The 26,337-nt window shown below is 37.4% G+C and overlaps 1 protein-coding gene across 1 annotated transcript in view; it reads left to right on the top strand.

Annotated features, from left to right (window-relative positions):
• VPS13B (vacuolar protein sorting 13 homolog B) overlaps window positions 1–26,337 on the top strand; it is a 714,200-nt gene that overhangs the window by 524,507 nt on the left and 163,356 nt on the right. The window contains exon 31 of the mRNA XM_082719962.1: window positions 19,907–20,302. Within this exon, the coding sequence (XP_082576088.1) occupies window positions 19,907–20,302 (396 nt within the window). The remainder of the gene's footprint in view (window positions 1–19,906; window positions 20,303–26,337) is intronic.

Raw genomic sequence — 26,337 nt, 5'->3', positions numbered from 1 at the left:
GATTATATTATATGGGTTTTCTTCTTAAGGCACAAACTTAACAGCTTTTGAATTCAGCCATACAGATTTATTTTGCAGGGATTATTTGTCTAAACAATGTGATACAAATGCTGCTCTTCAGCACTTGTTTTTGGAAAAATAATTCAGAGTTCTTGAGTATTTCCTTATTTCCTCTGTTCACTTAATAGTACATTAGAGCAAATAGTAGGTCCCAACTTCTACATCAAAAAGCCCTTCAAAGCTCTCTCACCCCCATCTCCTTCCTTCAGAGGCAACAGTTGTACCCATTAGCAAGGTCAGTGGCTTGGAGAAACCTGGAAAGCAGCAGCTACCAGAAACCCGCTAGAATAATATCTCCAGCAGGTGATAGATTAGTTGGAACAAATTGGAACCATTGCAGTTCAGCAATCCTGGTTTCTTTCAAGCTGTTTTTAAAATGTCGTCATTTTAATACACAATCTAAGCCCTGCGGAACAGTCCACAGCAGGTTAATTTGAATCATATGATGTGTCACTGCCCTCAGCTGACATGAGCTCTATTCCATGTGTGAAGCCATAATAAATCCATTCCCAACCGAGGAGAATTCCCCGTGAGAAGGTGAACTAATCCAGGCCTCACACTGGCATGCTAGCCCCCTGTAATTGAAAGCAGGGCCACCTGTTCCCAGCACAGTTAGCCTATAGAGAAAAAATTAGCATTAGATCAGATACTTCTTATATTGAAAAATCATTCATAGTTCTTGCAAATTCAAATTCAGCTGTGAACTGCTTGGTATGACATCATACAAAAACGTAGGAATGTGCCCACTTGATCCCAGTTTAAAAGTTTTGTTAACCATAGGATTCCTTAACTTTGAAATGAGAAAAAAAATTTTTTTAATTTAATGAGAGCTGACACGTGAGAAGAAGAACTGGGAAGGGTGCATATTTTTCTAATTAACTCAGGGTCATTTGTAAAAACATTTGAGCTCCCTGGTATTTTTTTCATTGTTCCTTTGCAGACATATTTTTGAACACTGTCACTGTTATGACATTTAATGAAATGACATTTAAATGACAACAAAGAAAAATTTGTGCCAAACTGGGAGAACATTAGCACATCATTTATGTTTTCTTATAAATTAATTAGCATACTGCAATCTTCATATAATTTAAGTAATAGGGTTGCATCAAACACGGTTATGACTGCAATTTCACATTTATTTTAATATATGGTATACTGGTGTTTCTAGATGAAATACATAACTGCTAAAATCTTTTTCTTTTAATAAAATCATTTCCTTAGTCTCTCCCTGTTTACCCTGCTCATTAATTTGCCTGTATAGTTTTCATGTCATTTTAATTTCATTCTGGCTTTGGATTGGTTTCAGCTCTGGTTTTATTTGATTTTTGTTTTAAAAATTTGACTTTTAATGGGTTGTGATCCTATTTTAAACACTTTTCTCATGTTTTATGGATTAACATACTGTTTTATAGGTTGTGATTCTAATTTTTATTTTTATAGAATTTCTGAACATCTTAGTATAATCCTATTTGCATAAACTTCCTTGATTTGAATGAAAAAATACATATATTTTAATGTATACTATTACATAATGTAAAATATTACTTTAAAAAACTCAGATACAGTATCACACCATTCAAATAGGTTTATATAAATAGAGATTTTAAGCTATTTACCTCCAGATGTGTATTTTTGAAATGTTTTTATTTTTCTTGGTGAATTCTGCTTTTATATTCTTTTACTACTGAATTAATTACTCAGTGGGGATTAATTCAGATATGCCTTGAAAGTACTTGTTCAGAGGACTTAAGGCACCTAAAAAGGATGACCCAAATAACCTGTTGACATTTTCTGGAGTAAAATAAAGACGAAGTAAGAGAATATTTAAACACAAGAAAATTTCAGTGTGAAAGAAAGCATCTTAAGGAGCTCATTTTAATTAATTTCTCTTCATGCTTCCCTGATAGTTAACCCTTTGCCTCTTTTCTCTTTCCAGAAATGGAGCCAAAGCCCAGGCCCTCAAGTTCTGTCTTAATAATTCACTTTTACAACCATACTTGCAAGCTATCTTCTACATTTAAGAAATGTAAATGAGTTAATAAAGCAATAAGAACCTTGACTTCTACATTTCCCCAGTTTTATGGGTTCCAATTTGCAGCATCAGCATTACATTATCATAGTTCATTTTCCCCCTGACTTACCGAAATGGTAAACTTGATGTCAGGGTGTCAAATAGGGAATGGACCAAGAATTTTGAGACCCAAGATAGCCTTTCATTATTTCAACCTTACTTTTTCAACTCTAACTTGTACCTTTGGAAAAAATGAGAAAAGTGGTTGACTTCTAATTTTTAAATGTTTTTCTCTTACTCCTATAACAACATGATTTTAATAACAGATTTTTCACTGTACAACCAGGAAGCCATATTAATTTTCATACAAACACTGTACAGTGAGGGGACTTGAAGTCTTCTTTGAAAGCTGGGTGACCATGGTACCTCCAGGGGACTATACATGGCTAAGTAATGGTACTGGAAGAGTCACGAAAGCTGGTTGTGAGTGTGGCCAGATGGTAAGAAGCAGTACAAGGTCTCCTGCAGGGAACTGAGTGGTATGTCAATTACTTAGATTCCTTATTTCTTCATGTGATCCAATTCTGTCAGGATTATTTCTTCTACTAAAGAGAATGAGGGTAATTGAGGGGATATCTTTCTAGGATCATGCAGCAGGTGAAGGTGGAAGAAAAAGAGAACATTATTTGGCTTCTACTGACTGTAGCCTTGCAACTTTGTGCTTGTATGCAGGTCTTCTTCCTCTCCAACCTGTGCCTTTCCCGGGGACACAGTATGGGGCCTTCTGTCCATCTCTCTTTAGACAGTAAGCTCAGCTGTCTCTTTTATGCTAAGAACTCCCAAATGCCTAGCTCTGGTTTTGGCTTATTCAACTCCAGAACTGTTTCCCCATATGCCCATTAGATGTGTTTAGTTATTTAAAATTCAGTACGTTTGCATTAAATTAAACCATTTTTCTCTCCTCTCCTTATTCATCCCTGCCCTTAGGTATAGTCTTCAAATTTCTTCACATATGCTAGTGATAGCAACACTATTCCAGTCATGTTTTCTCACAATTTTACTATCACTTTTGGTTCATCCTTTTTTCTTTTTAATTTTAGGTCCTCTTCATTTTTCCCTTGAAATGGTCCTCCATTATGTTTACTACATCCCTAGTTTAGGTTTATGCCCTATTGACTTCCTCATTCTGTTTACTGGCAGCCTTCCTCCAGATTCTCCTTTTACTCACGACTCCTGTCGTCCCCTGTGCCCTTGCTAAATGAGGCTCCCCTGCCAAGCTCCTATGATGTTGACCACCCAGCTCCCTCAGTTCATCTGGTCAAAGCTCTCCTCAGCCCTAAAGGCTCTCTCTAATCTGGTATCATCTGGTTTAGCTGTCACTAAGCAGGTGATCCTAGGTAAGATTATTTTACTTCTTTGAGCCTCAGTATTTTCTTCTATAGGAGAGCTATTTTAAGATTCCTTCAGGTTCTAAAATGATGGCTGTAATCCCTAACGGAACTCTTCATTTATTTTCACACCAGATATTGTGAGCAATGGCAGTATGCTCGGTGTTGTTCTAAGCAGTGCCTTCTCTCAAGAAATGCACATAATCAGATAGAAAAGACAGAGTTTGTTGGCGAAATCATCATGCAAAGTAACATATAATGATAAACCAATATATGTTTCGTGAAGTTCCGTGGATTCATTAGAGGTTCAGGGAGGCTTCCCGGAGTAACTGACCCTGCACGGGACACAAGGGAGTTGACCAAGGACCTCAGAGGGGCGAGTGGATTTCTTGGCGGATATGTGCAAAAGACAGGATGGAGAGAGGCATCATGTCAGATTACAGGAAATGAAAACAGGGAGGAGTGAGGGAACCAGTGCTCTGAGGTAAGACTATAAAGAGAGGCAGAGACCAGGCCTTACTGACCATAATCAAGGATTTGGGGGTTTTTATCTTAAGAGTGGTGAGGAATCATCAAAGAGCTGTCAGCAGGACATGTATGTGGTGGGCGAGGGAGGAGGTGTATGTGTTGATATGGTTATATCTGCATTTTGACAAAATAACTATTTGCAGGGTGGAGAACACTAATGAGGGCTAAAGTAGATGCAAGGGAGCAGTTAGGAGAATATTGTAGTAGTACTGGTGAGAGGTAATTACAGGTCGGATCAGGGAATGGTGATAAGAAATAGAGAAAAGTGAAAGAATTGGTAGATATTCGGAAGGCAAAATCTACAGACCATGGTAATGGAGTAGGGAGAGAATGGGTAAGGGAGAAAAACATGGCTTCTGGGTCTCTGACTGGTCTAACTGGATGAATGGTGGTTTGTCCCCACAAAGTTCATGTGTTGAAATTATAATATCCACTGTGATGGTATTTGGAGATAGGGGCTTTTGGGAGTTAATTAGGTTTAGATGAAGTCATGAGGATGGTGGCTCCCTCGTGATGGGATAATACACTTATAAGAAGAGATGCCAGAGAGCTTGCTGTCTCTCTCCCTCTGCCATGTGAGGACACATTGAGAAGGTGGCTATATGCAAAAAGAGAGCCTTCCCCGGAAACCAATAGTGCTGGCACCCTGATCCTAGCATTCCAGCCTCTAGAAATGTGGGAAAATAAATTTCTGTTGTTTAAGCCACCAGGCTCTGGTATTCTGTTACAGCAGCCAGGTGGTAATTGTGATTACTAAGATGAGAATACTTGAAGAGAACCACATTGTTTTTAGTTTGGTTTGGTTTTCATTTGTGAGAATATCGAGAGATCATGAGTTTTGTCCTGTATATGTTGAGTTTGTGGCAGTTATTCATACAGATCTGGGGCTCACGAGACGAAGACCAGTGATAAGAGATTGAATGTTTTAGAGTCTTTGGAATATAGATTCTAAGTCAAGCCATGGCCTGGATGAGAGATTACTCAAGAGAAGAGTAGAGGGAAGTAGAGAAAAGAACCTAAGACTGCATGTTGAGGAAGTCCAATCAGGATTTTTACTGGCCAGAAGGGAACTTGGGCCAAGAGGAGAATTTGAAAAGCATAATGTCCAAGAAGCCAAATCATTCGCGCTTTGAGACACAGAAAGATGAGGAATTGAAAATATCTTGTAGATTCACAGTCGTTGTGACTACTAGTGTTTTCCCCCATCAGGTTAACCTGGACAGAAAATAGTCTAGAATGCATTGAGGTAAATGGGAAGGGGAAAAAAAAATAGTAGAAGCCAAGAGTATAAATAACTCCTTCAAGAAGTTTGTGAAGAGTAGTAATAAAGGATAGTATATGAAGGAACTCCTGGGATCATGGTCTGGGGATTTTGTTTTTATGATGAAAGGAACTTGGGTTTTCTCGTATTTAAATGTTCACAAGAGGAATCCAGTTGAGAGAAGAATTAGGTAAACTGAAAAAGAGAAAAGATCAATGAGGTGCCCAAGAAAGAGGGAAGGAGAAGTATCCAATACATATTTGAAAGACCCAGTTTTAAATTAGAGAAGCAACAGATTCTCTAATTTGCATAACAGGTTAAGGAAGGGAATTGGAAAGGGGCATATGCAGGTAGCTTTTTAGTTTGATAGCAAGAAATTGATGGAAATCTAATGGCTTTAACTTTCTCCCTGAAGTTAGAAGCAAGATCACCTATTGAAGTTGAAGAGGGACAAGAGGGTGTGATGGTTTGGAGGCAGAACAGCTTGACATCATGTTCCAATGTGACTTTTTCATATGCCATGTGCATTCTCATCTCTGTGTCTTTTTTAACTTTTACATCATGGAAATTTTCAAATATATACAAAAGTATACTACGTAAGTAATTGTCAGCTGTGGGCAGTATTGTTTCTTAGTACACCACTTCCTCGCCTTCTGTATTATTTTGAAGCGAATCCCATGCATCATATCACTTACAATATTTCAGTATTATGTATCTCTGTAATAAGAACTTTTAAAAACGTGACCACAATACTATTATCAAACATTAAGATAATCATTCTTCAGTGTTATCAAATATATAGTCAGTGTTCAAATTTCCAGTTATTTAATACATATGTGTGCAGAGAGGGGAAAGGGAAAAATGTATGTGGATGTGTGGGTGTTTGTGTGCATGTGTATTTCTTGGGATTTTTTTTAAAGCAGAAGCCACATATGTTCTGCGCATGACTATTGGTTGATAGGTCTTTCTATTTTCTTTTAATTGTTAGGTTTTCTCCTCTATCATTTTTCATCTCTTGTAATTTATATATTGAAGAAGATCATTTATCTTATAGAGCTTACCACAGATTGTATTTAGCTATTTAGTTGAGAGAGAGAGAGCGAGCTGAGAGAGGGGGAGAGGGAGAAAGAATCCCAAGTAGACTCCCCAATGAGTGCAGAGCCCCACACAGGGCTCTACCTCACAGTCCTGAGATCATGACCTGAGACGAAATCAAGAATCAGACCCTTAAACTGACTGACCCACCCAGGCACCCCATCACAGTTTGGATTTTGTCTATTCCCCTGGCTTCTGTATTTGCTACATAAAAATTGGTAGTTGGCTTAACCTATTCAAGTTTGCTTATTATTGTTGTTATTTTTTTTAGTAAGACTGTTCTGTAAAAGGGTTTGGATTGTTGCATCAGAAAGCACATAATATTTGAAGGTCTCTTTTTGTATTGTTAAAGGCCATTGATGCTAAATGCCTGATTTCATTGGAGATTACAAATAGTAATATTTTCATACTAATACTCCTTGTCCATGTATTAACTAACTAAGATACTTAAAAGAAACATTCCTTCATCTACTACTTGTTTACTTAATACCATTGCTCATCTAAGGAAGGTAGGATAAATACTGAGTTCTGTTACTTTATTTAAAATGAGTTTTTTTTAGAATGAGTTGATTTTCAGAAGAGAACTTTTTTACAATGTATGCATGTATCAGATCATCATAATGTATACTTTAAATAACTTAAAATGTCATTTTTCATTTGTATCTTAATAAAGCTGGGGAAAATGAATTATTTTTCTGGTGTATTCCATTAGTAGCCAATTAGTTGTTGATTGGTATTATTCTTAAGTCATTATTTTTAATGCTACTCCAATTATCTCATCATTGGAAGTGTGAGTCTCTAGAAATTAGATTCTTCATGTTTTTAATCTTCCTTCACTGTGGGATCTTTGTTCCCTTATCGTGAAACAGAATTTGGCTGTTCCCAAAAAGTAGCTCTGCTGTGTCCAACCCAGGATGAGTATAAGCCATCACTGAGAAAAGCAAAAGAGAAAAAGAAAGGACATAGACATCAAAGGAGCAGCCAAAATTATTAGAGCAATAGAATATGCTTAGCCCTTTTTAAAAAAAAAAAAAGATTCTATTTGTTTATTTATTTGTCAGAGAGAGAGAGGGTGCGTGCGCATGCAAGCGCACAAGCAGGCAGAGTAGCAGGCAGAGGCGGAGAGAGAAGCAGGCTCCCTGCCGAGCAAAGAGCCCAATGAGGGACTCGATCCCAGGACCCTGGAATCATGACCTGAGCCGAAGGCAGCGGCTTAACCAACTGAGCCACCCAGGCGTCCCATCCCAAAAAGGCAAGCCCTTTTTGATGACTGTTTAAAGAGAAAAGTTCATTTAGAGAAGTTAAATTTAACATACTCATTTTAGAAAACCAGTACATTTACCCTAGAATCAGAGCATTTATGTTGTGATTGGGGAGGGGGGATAAAATGTAGTCAAAAAAGTTAATGCCTGATTATAAGAATATGTGTACAAGAATAATGCTGGTGGTGATGATGCCCACATCCCTCGTGTCAACACTGTGAACTGCCCCAGCTGACCTGGGCAAGAACATGTGTCAGGCCATGTCTCTGAGCTTCCTCAACAGCACGTGGGACAGTTTATTCCCAGTTGCTCTGGTCTCCCATTGTTAACTGGACTACTCACATGTGCCACTACTGAGGTCTTTACACTTCACACCTTCAATAAAAATACATTGATCTCATTATCATTGGCAACTTTCCAGGTTTTCTAGTTCTCACACCTGTGAATACTCAGTCTCCACTGTCCATTATCATCAGGAGTATGTTTACTTGGACACTGTCGTAAAAATCTGAATTTGAATTACTAAATAAGAGAAAAATGTTCTATGACCTAATAACAAAAAATATGTTTTTATTAGAGATACTATAATTCATAAAGTCAAGGTTGATTACAGATTTGTTCTGTTTTGCATTTACCTCTCTAAAATGGGGGTAAGGTGTAGGAAGCACCATCATTCCTATGCCTGTACATAGCCACCACCACATATGTACTGTTTACTGAGCAAGCCTTACTGGTCTTAAAAAGTTTCTCTTACAAATAAAATTCCAAAGGAAGAAACACTTAACAAAGAAGTTTTCTTTCATAAATGTTATGATTTGGGTATAACAAGCCATATTGAATCCATTGGGTTTTTGGTAATAGATTTCAAAATACATCATAAATGTAAGTAATATGATGACTAATGGGTCAAGTAAAGTTGGAACATTTTAAATAAGAAAATAGCTGGAACAGTTTTCAGGAAACTTTTCCAGTTGATGTTTGGTCCCCCACAAGGTGTGTATTAACATAAACTTAGGGGAATCACCTCTGGGGCTTGAATTCGCTCTCTGATTTCATTACTACAATATGATTCTTTTCCTTTCACTATTAAGTCATCTCCTAGGGTGATGGGAGCGTAAAATAAGTGTAATTTATTTGTATTTGTCTAATCTCCTTTTAACTCAATAGTCATCTCATCATTCCGTTTCCTGGTAGCTGTTCAGAAAGTTTTGAGGGGTGATTAGAATCTGATAATTGACAGGCATGCATTTGCTTGGTAACTTAGAGATATAGACTGTGTTCTGGGGATGATGAGAAATTATATCTGGCAAAGGCACAGATGACTCAGCTGGCAGATTGTCTATTACTGCATATTCTTAAAACCTGAACTTTGAAAGTAATCCATTTATTAAAATTTGATGAGGATTATGAAAAAAATCTAAACCTTTTAAAACAATCTGATAATAACTGGAATAAAATCCACATTGACAATTTAATGGCTGGTTCTTTATCCAGGTATAATTCCAGTTCCTGTAAAACATTATATAGCTCCCACTGTGTCTCTGTTGAAGAAAACTTTTCTAGTCCATTTTTATTACTGTTTTCATCTTAATAATGAAGTTAATGTTTTTCATCACTTTTCAAGTATAAAAACTAGAAAATACAAATTACATTGCTCATTTTTTTGTTTAAAAATGCCAGACTCTTTTGTTGCATAATTTTTCCCATTTGTAAAAATCATCTTCCTGTCATGATGAAACTGAAAATATTTATAATAAAGGCACTAATTTTTCTACCCAAAAAAGTGATTGCTAGTTCAAGGATGTGAAATTTTTAAAGGCACTGGGTGGGTAATAAATGTAACAGTACAAATTTGTAACACTTTCAGATATGACAGTAACTTCATGATTTTAATTGAAGGATTCATACATGTTGATGGACTTTACCCAAACCTTAACAGGCACGATTTCATTTGTGGTGCTTTTCATTCTGGTACATGCTTCCTGTCTCTTGGTGCAGCTAGTACTTTTGGAAAGGAATACCTGGTATTACAGAGTAACCTCATTTTTGCTCTGCTTTAGGGCTCTTGGCTTTATAGCACTCACCAACTTGTCCAAATGGGACTGCCCAGTCTCTCTGTTTACACCTGGACGCAGCTCTAGAGGGGCAGGGATGAGGGACTGCATGTGCTGCTTGGGGGGCACCCTGCTGAGATGTTGCACCATATGCAAACAAACATACAAAAAAAAATTTTTTTAAGGTGAATTACTTAAATGTTCTAGATCTCTATTTGTTTCTTATAAAAAGTTAACAATAGTGGTCTTGTGCTATGTATATATAGTTCTTTAGAGTTTTGAACTTTATGAAAACTTTCACCAGCTGCTGTTCAGTGACTGTGAGATTGTACTCCTAGGTTGAAGATTACCCAAAAAATGAAGTTTTGATGTATACATCAGTTTTGACATGACCCCCCCCCCAGGAAGGATAAGTCAAGCGAACGAAGTGTCCAAAGAAGCCCTCCTTGACCAATCCACTGGTTTGAGAGAGGGTTGTCTAGAAACCAGCACCACAAAAAATTAACATTAAAAATTCACATTTCAAATTCATTAAATAAAAGAAATATGAAAGAAATTTAAGTAACTAAGCTTTCAAAATATTTTAAAAATCTATGGCATTTACACTTCTGAAGTTCTTAAATCTTAAAGTCACACTGACACTCGTGGGACAAACTATATGAGAAAGGAAAATCCAAGAATATCTTTTTCCTAAAAATTATTGAGTCCTGATGAATTGTTATGTATACATTAGTGACCTAATAGAGATTCATGACTTTTAAAGATAGGACAAGACGGGCAACTGTATTAATTATATACTTGTCATCTCTGTTTGACGCTGTTAGAGTTGAATGCAGTATGTATTGTGGGCTGTCCTTACTGTCGCTTGGGAAAGTGGATCTTACTGATTTCAGACCAGTCAAAGTAGTTATATTTGATAAAAATAAGGTCAATAATGTGACTCAAATAGATTCATAGTTGAAATTCAGCAATATAATTAGATTTTAGTACACATTTCTTTCTCTGAATTACCAGCATTTGAACTCTATTGACAAAAAGAAGCCTTCTTTTAAAATGTATTTTAGGGGTGCCTGGGTGGCTCAGTGGGTTAAAGCCTCTGCCTTCAGCTCAGGTCATGATCCCAGGGTCCTGGGATCGAGCCCTGCATCAGGCTCTCTGCTCAGCAGGGAGCCTCTTCCCTTCCTCTCTCTCTCTGCCTGCCTCTCTGCCTATCAAATAAATAAATAAAAAATAAAATACAATAAAATGTATTTTATAATACAAGCTAGGTCCTATGAAAGAATATATTCTCAGTTGTGAATTAACCTATTTTAGATAGCACCACTGACCTATGCTTTTGAGTTTTACCAGCTTAACTGATTCTAGTCTAGCTTTAAAGCCCCTAATTTTAATATGCCTCATTCAGTGTTAGTAAGATCAAGAAGTGTCCTGTGCCTTCCCTAATACATAGGAATAGCATTCCATTTTTTTCACCTTCTACAGAAGGGCCACCAACAATGTTCTACTCCCTTGTTGGAGGGGCCATGGAGAGTGGAAAGCAAACCTCAAAAACTAACCTAGTACGCATTTGTTTAACACATAGGCCTAAAGCGGGCTTCCCGTACGTATAGGAGCCATGGACATATTCAAGCTGTTTGGCCTTTTGAGGAACACGTGAGACTAAAAATTAATGAAATGAAATGAAAAAAAAAATTATTCTATCATGCATATGACAAAGTCATTGAAATAACATTGATTTTTAATTTTTTTTAATTAATATACAATGAAATCCTTTTTTGGTGTATGGTTCTATGAATTTTAATACATATGTAGATATACATGACTGCTACCACAATCAAGATATTGACTGGTTCTATCATCCAAAAAAAAAAAACCTCTCACCATATTTCTTCATAATTATACCCCCCCAAGCCCTAATCTGTGATAACTGCTCTCCATCACTTTAAGGGGTTTTGTTTGCTTATTTTCCCTTTTAAGGAATGTCATACAAATGGAATCCCATAGCATATAACCTTTTCAGACTTGCTTCTTTTGCTTACATACTGCCTCTGAGATTTACCCAAGGTGTTACATGTATCAGTAGTATATGCCTTTTTATTGCCGAGTAGTATTCCATTATGTGGATGTACCACAGTTTCACAATTCATCCATTGAAGGGCATCGAAATTATTTCCAATTTTAGTGTTTACAAATAGAGCTACATCAAACATTTGTGTGTAAATTGTGTGCACGTAAGTTTTCATTCCTTTATGATAAATGCCGAGGTGTGGGATTGGTGGGTTATATAGATCATATATGAAACTGCTAAAATGTTTTCTGGAGTGGATGTATCATTTGGTGTAACCACCAGAAGTGCATGAGAATCCCACTAGCTCCAGCCTCTCTACTGTACTTTATGTCAGTATTTTTTATTTTTGTCATTCTAATAGATAGCCCATTGTCATTTTAATTTTACTTTTCTGATGACTAATGATGTTGGGCATCTTTGTAATGTGCTTATCTGTCATGAATATATCCTCTTCAGTGAAGTGTCTATTCAGGTCTTTTGCCCATTGTAAAATTAGGCTATTTGTCCCTTATTACTGAATTTTGAAGATCTTTATTTTGGATACACGTTTTTTGTATCTTTTTGAATCTTGGTTTTTTGGTACTGTATAGAAGAACCCTGCCTAATCCCAGGACTCAAAGATTTTCTCCTTTGTTTTTATGTAAAGTGTTGAAATTTTACATTTTGCGTTTAGATCCATGATCTTTGATCCATTCTGAGTTAATTTTATATAAGGTATAAGGTTGGGTTCAGGCACTTTGTTTTTTGTCTTTTTTTTTTTTTTCCTATGGGTGGCCAACACCATTTGTTAGTAAATCTATCCTTTCTTCATTGAACTGCCTTTGCACCTTTTCCAAAAATCATTTGACAGTTTTTGTTTGGACTATATTTTTGTATGCTCTGTTTTGTTCCACTGACATATGTGTGTATCCTTTATTCAAGACTATACTGTCTTGATCGTGGTGAGCTTCATGCTAAGTTTTAAAATCTTTTAAGTCCTCCAGTGTTCTTCTTCTTTTTCAAAGGTGTTTTGGGTATTCTAGTTTGCTGTCCTGTAAAAATTTTATAATCAGCTTTTCTATATCTGAATAAATACTGCTGGGATTTTGATTGGAATTTTTCCAAATTTATTGATCAGTCGGGAGAAAATTGACATCTTTACTGTGTTGAGTCTTCTGGTCTATGAATATATGTAGATTATGTGTCTCCATTTACTTAAATCTTTTTTGATATTTCATTAGCATTTTTTAATGTTCAGCATACATACCTGTATGTATTTTATTAGAATTATACCTAAGTATTTATTTTATTTAGAGCTATTATAAGTGTAATTTTTAAAAAAATTTATTCCATCTGCACACGGTGGTTTGTAGGAATGGAATTAGTTTTTGTGTGGTGATCTTGTATTCTAAAATCTTGCCAAATTTTATTTATAAATTCAAGGAGTTTTCTTGAAAAACTCCATGGAGTTTTCTACATGAGCAATCATATCATCTGTGAATAGACATTTTTTCCTCCCAGTCTTTATGCCTTTTATTTCTCTTTCTTGCCTTATTGCACGGGGTAGGATGTTTAATATTATTTAGCATTACATAGAGTATGAGTAGTAAGAATGCATATACTTGCCTTGTTTCTGATCTTAGGGAACAAGCATTTGATCCTTCATGATTAAGTATGATGTTAGCTGTAGGTTTTCATCTATGAACTTTATCAGATTAAGGAAGCTCCCCTCTATTGGTACTTTATTAAGAGTTCTTACCATAAATGGATACTGAATTTTTCAAACTTTTTCTGCATCAATTAGTATGATCTTTTTGTTTTTTAAACTGTTAACATCATTACTTTGATTTTCTAATACTGAGCCAACCTCATAATGGGTATTTACAATTGTGGTATATTATTGGTATTACATGTTACCGGTTTGATTTCTAGCTTTCTTTGAGGACTTTTATGTCTCTGTTCTTAAGGTCTGTAGTTTTACTGTCTTTATCTGATCTTAGTATCAATAATGATGATTTCATAAAATGGGTTGAGTAATATTCTTTCCTCTTCTATTTTCTGTGGCACAAGAAAATGAAGAAAAGAAGGAAAAGAAGGATTTTCATAGTCCCTGTTGTGAGCACTAGGAATTATCTTCCCATTTCCTGAAGCCAGAAATAGAGTTTCTCCTAGTATTCTGTCCTTACTTCTCGCCAGCTTTTAGGTTCTGAACTTTTAGATTTTGAACTGCGTTTAGCACAGGCTGTGGGATACAGAGGGAAAAATGACAAACTCACCTCCATTTTGGTAGTATTTTGCACTCTAATCATCTTCTACAGTCTTCTGTTACCTTTACTTTTCAGTGTCCTCCAATAGCTATTTTTGTTTTTAGGTTTTATAATTGCATTCTCTCCACTTTTGGATCTACATAGAGTGGGAGGGATAGGATTCTATCTTCCCTGGAATCCTTAAATAATTTTATTTTTAAGAGAGATTATGCATGAGCCAGGGAAGGGGAGAGAGGGAGAGACAGAATCCTAAGAGGTTCCCTGCCCAGCCCAGAGGCCAATGTAGAGCTCCCATCTCACGACCCGGAGATCATGACCTGAGAAGAAATCAAGAGTCGATGCTTAACTGACTGAGCTACCAAGGCACCCCTGGAATCCTTAAATAATTTCTTTTTTTAAAAAAGGGAACTGGCAACTAGCAAAGTGCAAGGTATATTAGATGTTTTTGCTTTGGAAGAAAAGGTTCCCCAAAAAAAAAAAAAAAAAAGCTGAAATATTCCTAAGCCTTGAAACTTCATTTATACTCACATTAGGAACTCAGAATGTCATGTGAGTAAATATGTTTCGGGATTTGTGTTCATTTTTCTACTGATGAGTAACAGATTAAGCACAAATGTAGTGGCTTGCAGCAACACAAAATTATTATCTCGCAGTCCTCTAGGTCAGAAATCCAGGCCAGTGCAGATGGATTCTCTGCTTGGAATCTCACCAAGCAAAAATCAGGGTGTCAGTTGAGCTGGGCTCTAATCTGGAGGCTCCAGAGAAGAAACTCGGTCTAGTTGTTTGCATAATCCAGTTCCTTGTAGTTGTAGGATCGAGGTCCCTAACTCCTTGTTGGCTACCTTTCAGTTTAAGAGCCACTCATTCCTTCTCACATGACCCCCCTCATCCTCAAAGTAGCAATGGTATATAATAGAGCCCTTTTCAGGCTTCAGATGTCTCTGACTTCCCTTTCATATGCCTTTTAAAGGTTTTATATATTTAGGCCTACCAAATCATTTCTGTCTGAAATTCAACTGGCGTAGGCTTTTTATCACAACTGTAAAATCCCTTCATAGCACAGCAGTACCTAAAGTAGTGTGTGATTTGATCACTAAGGGAGAGGTCTTGGGCAGGGGAATCATCTTTAGAATTCTGCCTATGACAGAACCAGATTAGAATGTTCTAGGGTGCTCTTGCATGAAGTGACCAGATATGTACTTGTGCTGAGTTGGAGACCCAGTGCTGCATATTAATGATGAAAAATAGGCACTCACAGAACTTGTTGATTGGCAGCAGATATAATCTCACAAAAAGATACTTGTGCAAGGCCAGGTTTTTGGACCAACTTCTGCAGAAACTGCTGAGCAGTACCCTGAACATTCAGTATTAGGTGTAAAAAGGGTCCAGTAGAAAAGGAGAAACATGAGCAAAGGCCTAGTGGTATGACATAGCAGGAACTGGGAGGAGCGGGCTCTATAAACTTGGATATTTCTGGAACCTTATTGTATGAGGCGGGCAATGATGGCAGATAAAGAAAGGCAGGGCCTTTTTTTTCCATTCTAAAAGGAGCTTCGTCTTTTATACCATAGGTAAAGAAGAGCCAATAGAGAGTTTTAAATAGGGGTGAGCCAATCAGGATTGCATTTGAAGCAAATCATTTGGAAATTACTCTGGAGACTGTATTAGCAGGAATTGGTCTAGACAGAGAAATCATTCAGGAGGTTTTATAATAGCTGAACAATATCAAAGCCATGGAGGGAAAAAATGGGGACTGGCTGGAATGCTGGAGAGGAGATTGGATTCAAGCGATATTTTGGAAGTAAAATTGACAGAACTTAATCTTTGAATCGATTTGGACCAGGAAAAGAATATGAAATGGGTTTAAAAAAATCAGATTTCTGATTTGAGTCACCTGGTAGATTATAGAGCCATTAACTGAGACAGGGAATAGCGCATGCCCAAGAGGAATAAATGGAATGTTTTAGATAAAATGATTTGATGAGCCTAGGAGAGTTCAATAGGAAGGAAAAATTCATTCATTTTTTTCCTTCATCACATCATTAAATACCCACTTAGTTTAGTACTCACTGTGGACCAGACAGGAGCTTAGGCACTCAGAATACTAAGATGTAGGAGAGCCCATACTGTCCAGGAGCTCACAGTTCACTGGCCTGGGACAGATACATAAGAAGTTAACTCTAAAAATTATAATAACTAGGTGGCTGTCGAGCCACTGTGCACCGGGTATTCTGGAAGCAGAGGATGGGCAGCATCTTCCTTGGCTGTAGGGTCAAGAAAGACTTCTGAAGGAACTGATTCAAGGACTAAGTCTCAAAGGGTGAGATAGGCAAAAAAACAGAGGTTTAAATGTTTTTTTCCTGTGTCACTGGGACCACAGTGATACCTGAGATAGGATCCTTGTCAAGGTAGTAGTCAAGCGACTCTCTGAAGATATGGCAGGTGTATATACATACCCTTCCACTGGTGCTTTAACAGTCTTCAGTTAGGGGAAGTGGATCCCTTTGGTTCAGCAGTTGGCTTAGGTGGCCATTTGGGCAACTTCCTGAATGGATCACTAAATTGGTTCTATGACTACAGAAGGAACACTTCAGACTCTTAATTTAAGTCTGCGTGTTACAAATCCAGACCAAAGCAGGTCGCTCTGGCCACCACATTTGAGTCTCCTATCTGCTGTAGCTTTTGTTTCGGTTTCCTCTTGTTCCTTTCGTCTCTTAAGATTGTCTTCTTTTTTGCATTGTTGTAAAGGTGGTATTATTTACTGTGAGGCCACAGAATTTGGAAACCCACATGAAAGGGTAGAGAGGCAGAACAAATAAATGTATGGGTCCTTTAGGAGGACCATCCAGTCCTCCTAAAGTATTTTGCCCACCAGCTTCTTTCAGTACTCCAAAATCTACAAATCAAAAATAATGCCTTTCAATGTGTGGGGCTGGTATAACCAGATACTTCCCTGAAGAAGAATAAAGTCAGGCCCCTTCCTCACACAGTACTTACACTCACACAGTACTCAGGAGTTAGTGCAACAAAATCATAGACCTGGGGCACCTGGGTGGCTCAGTCAGTTAAGCATCTGCCTTCAGCTCAGTCCTGCCCACCTCTGGCTGCCTGCTCAGCAGAGAGTCTGCTTCTCCATCTGCTCCTTCCCCCAACTTGTGCTTGCACACACACACTCTCCCTCTCTCTCTCACTCCCTCTCTTGCAAAAATAAATAAAATCTCTTGAAAAATAAATCATAGACCTAAATGTAAGAGGTAAAAACTATAAAACTTAGAAAAGAAAACTAAGTGTCAGTCTTTGTGACCTTGGGTTAGCAATGGTTTCTTAATATGACCCTAAAAGCACAAGCAAAATAATAAATAAATTGGACTTCACAAAAATTAAAGTCTTTTGTGCTACAGATAATACCTTCAAAAACCTGAAAAGACCATTCACAGAATGGGAGGAAATGTTTGTGAATCCTATATTTGGTAGGAACCTGTATCCAGAATATAAAGAACTCCTACAATTCAGTAATAACTCCTATAATTCAATAACTCATTTTAAAATGAGCAAAGGATGTGAATAAACATTTTTCCAAGAATATATACATATGGCCAATAACCAAATAAAAAAGCACTCAACATCATTCATCATTAGGGAAATAGAAATCAAAATCACGGGGCACCTGGGTGGCTCAGTGGGTTAATCCTCTGCCTTCAGCTCAGGTCATGGTCTCAGGGTCCTGGGATCGAGCCCCAGGTCGAGCTCTCTGCTCAGCAGGGAGCCTGCTTCCCCCTTTCTCTCTGCCTGCCTCTCTGCCTACTTGTGATGTCTCTCTCTTTGTCAAATAAATAATATCTTTAAAAAAAAAGAGAGAGAGAAATCAAAATCACCATGGGCTACTACTTCATACCCACTAAGATGACTGTAATCAAATATGACCCAGCAATCCCACTCCTAGGTAGATACCAAGAGAATTAAAAACATGATCACATAGGAGCGCCTGGGTGGCTTAGTGGGTTAAAGCCTCTGCCTTTGGCTCAGGTCATGATCCCAGGGTCCTGGGATCGAGCCCTTCATCGGGCTCTCTGCTCAGCGGGGAGCCTGCTTCCCCCTCTCTCTCTGCCTGCCTCTCTGCCTACTTGTGGCCTCTGTCTGTCAAATAAATAAATAAAATCTTAAAAAAAAAAAAACATGATCACATAAAAATTTACACATAAATGTTCATAATGGCATTATTTATAATAGCCAAAGAGTGGATACGACTCAAATGCCCATTAACTGTTAGTGGATGAACAAAATGTGGTGTATCCATATTTGGGTGTATTATTCAGCCACAAAAAGGAAGAAAGTACTAACGATATGTGTTTCAATGGGAATGAACCTTAAGAACTTTTACTACACTAACTAAAAGGAACCAGACCCACAAGGCAAGATATTATGATATTATGTAATTCTGTTTATACAAAATGTCCAGGATAGGCAAATCTATAGAGACAGAAATTAGATTAGTGATTTCCTGAGGCTAGAGGTAGGGAATGTGTGGGGAGGGACTGCTAAGTGGTTTGGGATTATTTTTGTTGTGGTGATGATAATGTTCTGGAAGTAGATAGAGGCAGAAATTGCACAATCTTGTGAGTTTGCTAAAAATCATTGAACTGTACACTTTAAATAGGTAAATTCAATGGTGGGTGAGTTAACCTATCGATAGGAGGTTTAAAAAAAAAACCAATTCCTTTAAGTTACTATGTTTTTTCTGTTTAAGAAAATATGGGGAACAGGGAGCATTTTGGTATTGCAAAGGGTGACTCAGATGTCTGATCCTTTCTGGTGGACACCTAGCCAGAAGCAGGACTCTCCGAGTTTTGCTGGGCCCAATTAAAGAATCACATGAGAAGACACACTTTAAAAGAATTACCTCAGGGAACATGGATGGCCAGGAGAAAACTGTAAGGCGCTAACACCTGAGGAAGGTGAAAAGAGGTCCTCCTTATGAAGAATGATATAGAAACTAACTTTATCTGCTTAATAATCTTGCCGTTAGCTTCATATGGGATTGTGTCTTATATCTACTCGGTCTTCAGTGAAAAGAACACCTGTGAGGTTCAGTACGCTCAAACATAGGCGAGACACAGCGTGCCAGGCACTGGGTATAAAGACATATGACATGCCCTGCCTTCACAACAATTACAGTCTTAGGTCTTACTGATCATGAAAACAGAAATAAGAAGGCAAAAACAGAAAAGTAAAGGTGGTCCATTAAAAAAAAAAAAAAAAGCTTGTCAGTCTCTATGTCAGGTGCTGAGTAGCAAATAAGGATAACACCTGGTGTCTGGTGCGTATAAAATGGACTGTGGATTTGAAGAGATCTCCGTGTACACGTTACATTGGATGGGGTGTTTAAATGTTTTAGAATGCGGAATGTAGGGAACGATGTAAGGGACCCTCCTGACTCTCAGCAGGGCACAAAGGGGAAGCAAAGCTTTTCTACATACACTTGATCAGGGAATAGGGCAGAGAAGGCTACTTCAGCTAGTCAGTTGGACAGATATTTATTGACACTGTATTTGTGTCAAACTTTGTGCTAGATCCTAGGGGAAGTCCTTTTACCTTGGAAGAAAGAATTTCAGTTCCAGTAACAAACTAAAATAGCTGCTTAATTTTGGCTCAGAGTGGGAGGGCGGAAATAGATGTCCATGCGTGGCCTTCACCCTATCAGGAACAGTCACATGGATTGAGACACAATGGAAGGCACGCGAGTAGTCCAGGGAAAATGGTCCTTCAAGTAACTACATGGGAAGAACAGTTAGATGACGAGTAAAAGAATTCCAACACCTGGCATCCTACTGAGTCCATCGTACAAGTGTGGGGAGACTTAAACAGGGAAGCAAGGGTTTCTATTCAATGGCAGAGCTTCAGTAATTTTCTTCTCTTTTTCAATTCTATAGCAGACATCAACTTGGACATATCAAAGCCTTTGAAAGCAAACCTGAGTTTTACCAAGTTGGATCAGATAAACAATTTATTAAAGAAGATAAGAAGTACACACAGCAAAGAGACATCAGCGCCATCAGACACCTCACTGAATAAGGATGAGTTTCCAACCTCAAAATGTTACCGTGGAAAATTTTCAAAATCTAAAGTTCATGGTGATGGAACACAGAAGATTCCATTTCAAGAAAACATGTGGAGAACTGTTTCTTGCTTTCAGAAAGTTTCTGTCCATACTACTCAGATTGTGGTCTCCATGGAAACTGTCCCCCATCCTAGTAAACCATGCCTGTTAGCATCTTTGTCAACCCTCAGTGGAAGCCTTAATGTCAAAGCAACACAGAAAATACCTGGTAAGTCACAGAAAGGGGGGGAGAGAGAATTCCTTTTTACCTAAAATAGCATAGTGGAACAGTAGAGTATCAAGTTTTGTGAACCCTCAGAGCAGTGTTTCTTGAAGCATGGTCACAGAACCAACAGCATCAGCATTACCTAGGAACTCGTTAGAAATGCCAGGTTTCAGACCCCACTCCTGACCTACTGAATCGAGAACTCTGGGTGTGGAGCCCAGAAATCTGTGTTCCAAAAGCTCTACAGATGATTCTAATGCACTATATGAAGTTACTGGTAACAGTTTATTTAAAAAGAGAGAAGTTGTTCAGGTGGCAGCTATGCTACACAAAGTGTAGCAAAAACCAAGGTTCAACTTGGCAAGGACAATGCCATTGACCATGCCAGCAATACCTGGAAGAGAAGGGCTATGCTTCAGTACCTAGCCTAGCACAGGGTGGTGTGGGGCTCTGCAAACTGGATGGCGTTGATGGGTGGAGAGGTGAGAAATTAACAGGCATCTGCCTCTTTCTCTTTTGTTACCATGACAGAAATGTTAATTTGCTTTTTCACACTGAAAAATGGTAGGCAGAAAGAATTGGAGGAGGGGAAGAGAAAAGACAAGGTACAGGTGGGAAATAGCAGTTTTCAGTCACAGAACCTGCTACTGGAGGAGTCCGGGGCACAATGCCAGAAATTCTACTTTGAAAGGCAAAAGTAGCATAAAGGAAACCTTTTTTTCCACTTTAATTTGCAGGAAAGAATTGGGGCTAGAGGGATGGTGTAGGGGATAAAGTAAATCCGAAAACTCTCTATAACTTAGTTGCTTACTAAAAAGTGGTTAAGTGGCAGCTGGAGACCCCCCGGAACATAGCTCCATATAGCCAGTTTGGGCACAGTAGTTTAAGAGATAAAGGAAAAGTTTTATGGTTGAGAAGTATGAATTTTAGGCCAAAAAGTAGATGATTTATTTCTTTCTCACCAGAAATATTTGTGACCAAGCCAGCTAAAAGCACTGTATTTTTTTTTTATTGTCTTAAAAGTTAGAAATGAAAAATGTAAGGTCCATGGGACATGAAAGACTATGAAACACTGGTGGCTGCAGTGTCTGATTTATCCACAAAAAAACTGCAACCCAGACAACACTGACCGGTTCCCACGCCTTTCCAGTTGTACCTTAATCATAGCAGGGAAAGGTTAGGACGCAAACAGAGGGGAAGAATTTAAATGGACTGTCCTCAATTCTAGGTCCTTTTCTGTCTTGTTTTATTCGTTTGCTACTCATATTTTACCCACTTTTAATGGTGTCTGTCCTCAATAAACATCTCTATAATGTCGTTAAAATCCTCTCACTGAGCTCCACAGGATAGCGGACTCATTCTGCTTTTGTAGCTTGTTTCCCCCCCCACCACCCCCTTCATCCTGGAAAAACTACATACCCCATCCCTTTTACAATTATGCCCTTCAATCTAGTTAAACACAGAAACAGAAACTATAGCTCCTACGAAGACAGATTGTATACAAGTGTAATGTGTAGTGTCCAACAAACGTTCTCAAGGAGTTACTTGTGTCAACAAACCAAACCAAATTGAAGTTAGCTATTTAATGGGAACAATTTTATTATGAAAACATAACGAACGCCAAATCTGTTTTCTCTACATTTCTTCTTCATGGAGCAGCATGCCCAGTTTAAAAAGATAACAACGTTAGCAAGATAATCATTAATTATAACCAAATAAAATAAGAGTGATTTAAGTTCTAGCTATTGCTAATAGCTGATTTCAGGGAAATTATAATTGCAAGATTATCACATATTTTTCAAAAATTAATTTATAGCTTAGCAAAACTTTTTAAAAGCCAAATATCATTTTGAAGCCTTGAACATTAATTTCATTATATCGTTGAATACCTTAAAAAGTCATGCTTTTCAACCTGGATGAAATATACTCAAATATACATGCAAGATATATTTTTGATGAGTGGTAAAAAGTATCCCTCACACCCTCCCCCCAAAAAACCCTCCTACCAGTAGTTATATTTCTTTTTGTATTCTGCAAGTGACATCGTTCTGCATTGAACTAAACTCTTTTATAGTATATCTTTGAGCTGAACCGAGTTAATGTCAGATTTTTATAGTTTGAATCTAATACAGAAATACCTAACTGTGTCTTTGATTTTACAGTTTATATAACTATTGTGACCATCTGCAGCAGCTGCACTTTTCAAATTATTTGCTGAACCAAATTGAGCACAGTGACAAAAGTAGTCATCTCAGATGTACTATTAAACAGAGAGAGAAAAAGGAGCTTTGCCTTGGTACAGTATAGCCATCTGCTGTACAGATGTTATTGTATAGAATGACTTAAGATAAAATAATTGTAGAAAATTTTCATTAAAACCTCAACAATTTGCACTTGTTTATGTGAATCTGCATAACTCCCCAATGAGACAACACACTTGGGGTTTCTTTGGTTCTCACTCACTTTCCCTTTGATCCTTTTTGATGTGCTGACTTTAATAAACACAGTCAAAAACACTGCAAAAACATCATGGAAAAAACTACAAAGGAACAATTATAGCAGCAGAAACTACTCTAATCCCTAACTTACGCAAGCTATTTTTAGTGAAATATTTTTTTTAACACTCTTTATGTGACAATGTTATATAAACAGGGTAAAACAGTCCTTTCCAGATGAGTTTTAATTTAGGAGCTGAAATAGATTTGTAATGCCAGAGGAATCTTATGTTCTAAGTAATATTTAGAGAAACACAATGGGGAATGTGTTATAGGCATGTTTCCTTGCTTCTGAAAGGTACAAAAAATATTTGAGTTCATTTAATGATTGTATTTTTTATCATCGAAACTGTCATAAGCTTATGGGTCGAGTATGGGGGAAAGGGAATAATAAAAGCATGAGAAAGGAAGGTTAATCTTCTTCCCAAGACACTGGCAATACACTTAAATCTAGGATGGTTTCATATTCATTTACTGGTTTTTGCAACAAAATATGTACAAATTATTTGCTGAAATGTTCTCATCATTTGAACCAATATGAAATGGTTGAATATTTTCAATTTAAAAAAGAAAAAAAATCCACAAGTTCTTCTTAGCCTTCTGTACTATGCTGTGACCCTAAACTATTAAAGTTTCAAGGGACTTAATTTTTTTCCAAATTCTACTCTGCAGATGCTAGGGTAACAACAACTTATAATAACCTGACTCTTATTTCTGCTAGAATACTTACCTTCTCCCATATGTCTTTGGTAAAATGGCTCTGAAGTTCTGATTCTAGTAGACGTAGTGCTTTGATTTTTTTCAGTTGGTATATAATACTGAAAAAAAATAACAAAATGAATCCCATTTAGAGATTCTATCTTATTTTCAGAAACATTTTTATTTTGGAAAGGCTGATAGTCTTTCTTTTGCTGTCTATTAAATCCATCCCATTCTGTAGTATGTTCTTTTAAAAACGACCCCCTTCCCCCCACCTACACACATAACACAATCTTTTTTTGCTGTTTGAAGTATGTTGTTTTGAAGAAACCATAAGTATATAGCTATAAATTGTGAACACAGTGTAGCACTTTCCACAGGCAGGGTGGGGAGTGAGCTGCAGACTTTAGCTCCCCTTGTCAGAGTAAATTATGGCTCTATTAGGGCGGCACTCCTTTAGATTTTGGCAAAGGAGGGTACACGATTCAGGCTGTGGAATGGCTATGTTTTAGGCTGCCTCGCTGTTGCTCAGGGACGCTTAGATTAGCAAACTCCATGGAGATAAGAAAAAGGGAAATGGGATATGAACAAGTTCAGTGACACAAAGGATTGGGGGAAGAGCCTAAGTGAGGCCATCTTGGTTCTCATTTTAGTCAGAAATTGGAGAAAGTTGCAAGGATTCCCTATCCATAGGCACTTAGGGGACTTGTCATCCATGGCAGAAACAATGAGCTGAACTCCTTCTGGTCAAAGAGCTGTCGTTTAAATAGCTTTCACCATCCCCGCCTCTGTCATCCAGATGCACTTATCTATGTGTATAAACAAAAAGAGAGAGAAAGAAGGCATAGCCACATTATTTTTCACATAGACAAATGCCTCTTCTCGTGTTCACCGAATTCAAGAGCAATAAAACATAAAGAAAAAAAGTTATTTTTCATGTACTGAAAAAATGAAATCTGGTCATTAATTGATACAAAGTGGAGCTCCAGCTTTTCATTCCATAGTTAACTGGATCTCCTGAGGAAAATCTCTTAAGGCCTTGTCATAGCTGTTGGATGCGGCAGAAATGCAAGTAAGCCTAAGGGGAAATAAAACATTAAATTAGATATGACTACCTAAAATAATATGTCGCAACAGCAAGCCATTTACAACACCCCAAAGACTTTTGTTACTTTTAAGAAATAGCTTCTCTTTCCAGTGCCTGAACAATAGGAGATAAATGCTTTGACAGTTAAAGCCGGAGGACACACTTGACTTTCAAGCTGCCACTGAGGATTGAAGTGGAGGCACAGCTTGTAGACAGCTATACAAATCACTAACAAACCTTAATGAATATTGGGTGTGGGCATCAGGGTCCTGTCATTTTTGACACTATATCCCAAGTAGCATAAACCCAACACTCAAGGAAAGGTGGGGACCTCATCGAGTCTGTAACATCTGGGATTTTATTTGTCATTTTGGCATACCCCGCAAGCGCAAAAGAAAGAGTAAAAGGGGATTATCTTGACAATGAAATGAGTTACTGAATCTTGTGATAATGAAAAGCAGAAGAATTCTAATGCCTTTCTATAGTCCCTGAGGTAGAGGTGCGTTTATAGTTTTGCAGAAGTAAAATGGAGGCAGGCAGAACAGATGGCCTAGAGTCTGTGAAACATGACACCCCTCACCCCACAACTGAGTACCACTATTAATCCTGGTCCGATTCTCTCTTATTACTTTATAACAAGGTTCAAAGTTGCTACTGATGAACTAGTGTGTCCCTCTTACTTTACTCTTAAAATTACCTATAGATTATGGATTCTCTTCAGCAGTGATACTTTCCTGTGTATACTGAGGACTGTTGAGACATTCAAAAGAAGTAGAATAGGAAGTTCTAAAAATTAAATGAGAAATAAGGGAAAAAAAGTAAAATTCTCATTACTTTTTTCCAAACTAGTGTTTCATATTGTTTCTCTAATATGGTGGGAAATAAAAATCATAAGTGTATAAGATGCTGTCTGGGGGAGTAATTCTCTTGTCCTCTTCTTAGAAAAATCACACACGATGGAGAAGAAATCCCACCATGCAAATTTTATTCCCCTTGTTGTAATTATTACATCCAATAATATATGATTAGCTGGAATTTTGGATAATAATAGGTAATATTAATACTATTACCTTTGATCTTTTTTCGCACCCTTAGAAAGAGAGGTAACAGATCAGGAATATTTGATGTTTTGTTTTGTTTTGTTTTGTTTTAAGTCAAAAAACCCACTGGGAGATGAATGCTGTTCAGACACATTTACTGGGATACTTAAATATTTCTGTTTCAAAAGCTTTGTGCATTTTTTAAAATGTCTTACATGATTATTATTCTTCACATACATTTTTTGTTTTAGTGCTAGGTGGTCACCGTAGCTGCTTTGGATTCTAACAGGAAACCTTTAAAATACATAGGATAGTTACTTTAGAAATGAAGATGATAACTACTCAGTTGCATTTCTGATGTGTTAAAAATCCTCTAATAAGCAAACAGCTTCAGATGTCAAGCACTGTCATGTGCTCTGTGTAGTGAACATCGTGTACCTGCCCAGCCTTTCGTAGAGGGAGATGAGCTCATCTCAGAGAGATAACCATCTCTGACTTTTTCTTCTGATTCATCATCGACCTGAACTCCATTTGAACCTTGTTAGACAAAAAACAAGCAGAATTCCTGGCCCAAACTATAAAATATAATTAAGCCCTTTTGAAATGATGTGTAAAAGAACATTGCTATACCCCCACTTATAACCACTACCACCACCACAACCAATAAAGTTAAATCAAGCACTGCCTGTAATGGATTAAAATAATAAATGTTCCTGG

Source organism: Mustela nivalis (assembly GCF_964662115.1).
Source record: "Mustela nivalis genome assembly, chromosome: 2".
NCBI lineage: Eukaryota > Metazoa > Chordata > Mammalia > Carnivora > Mustelidae > Mustela > Mustela nivalis.
Note: the sequence above shows the minus strand (reverse complement) of the source record. Positions and strands in the feature narration are given on the sequence as shown.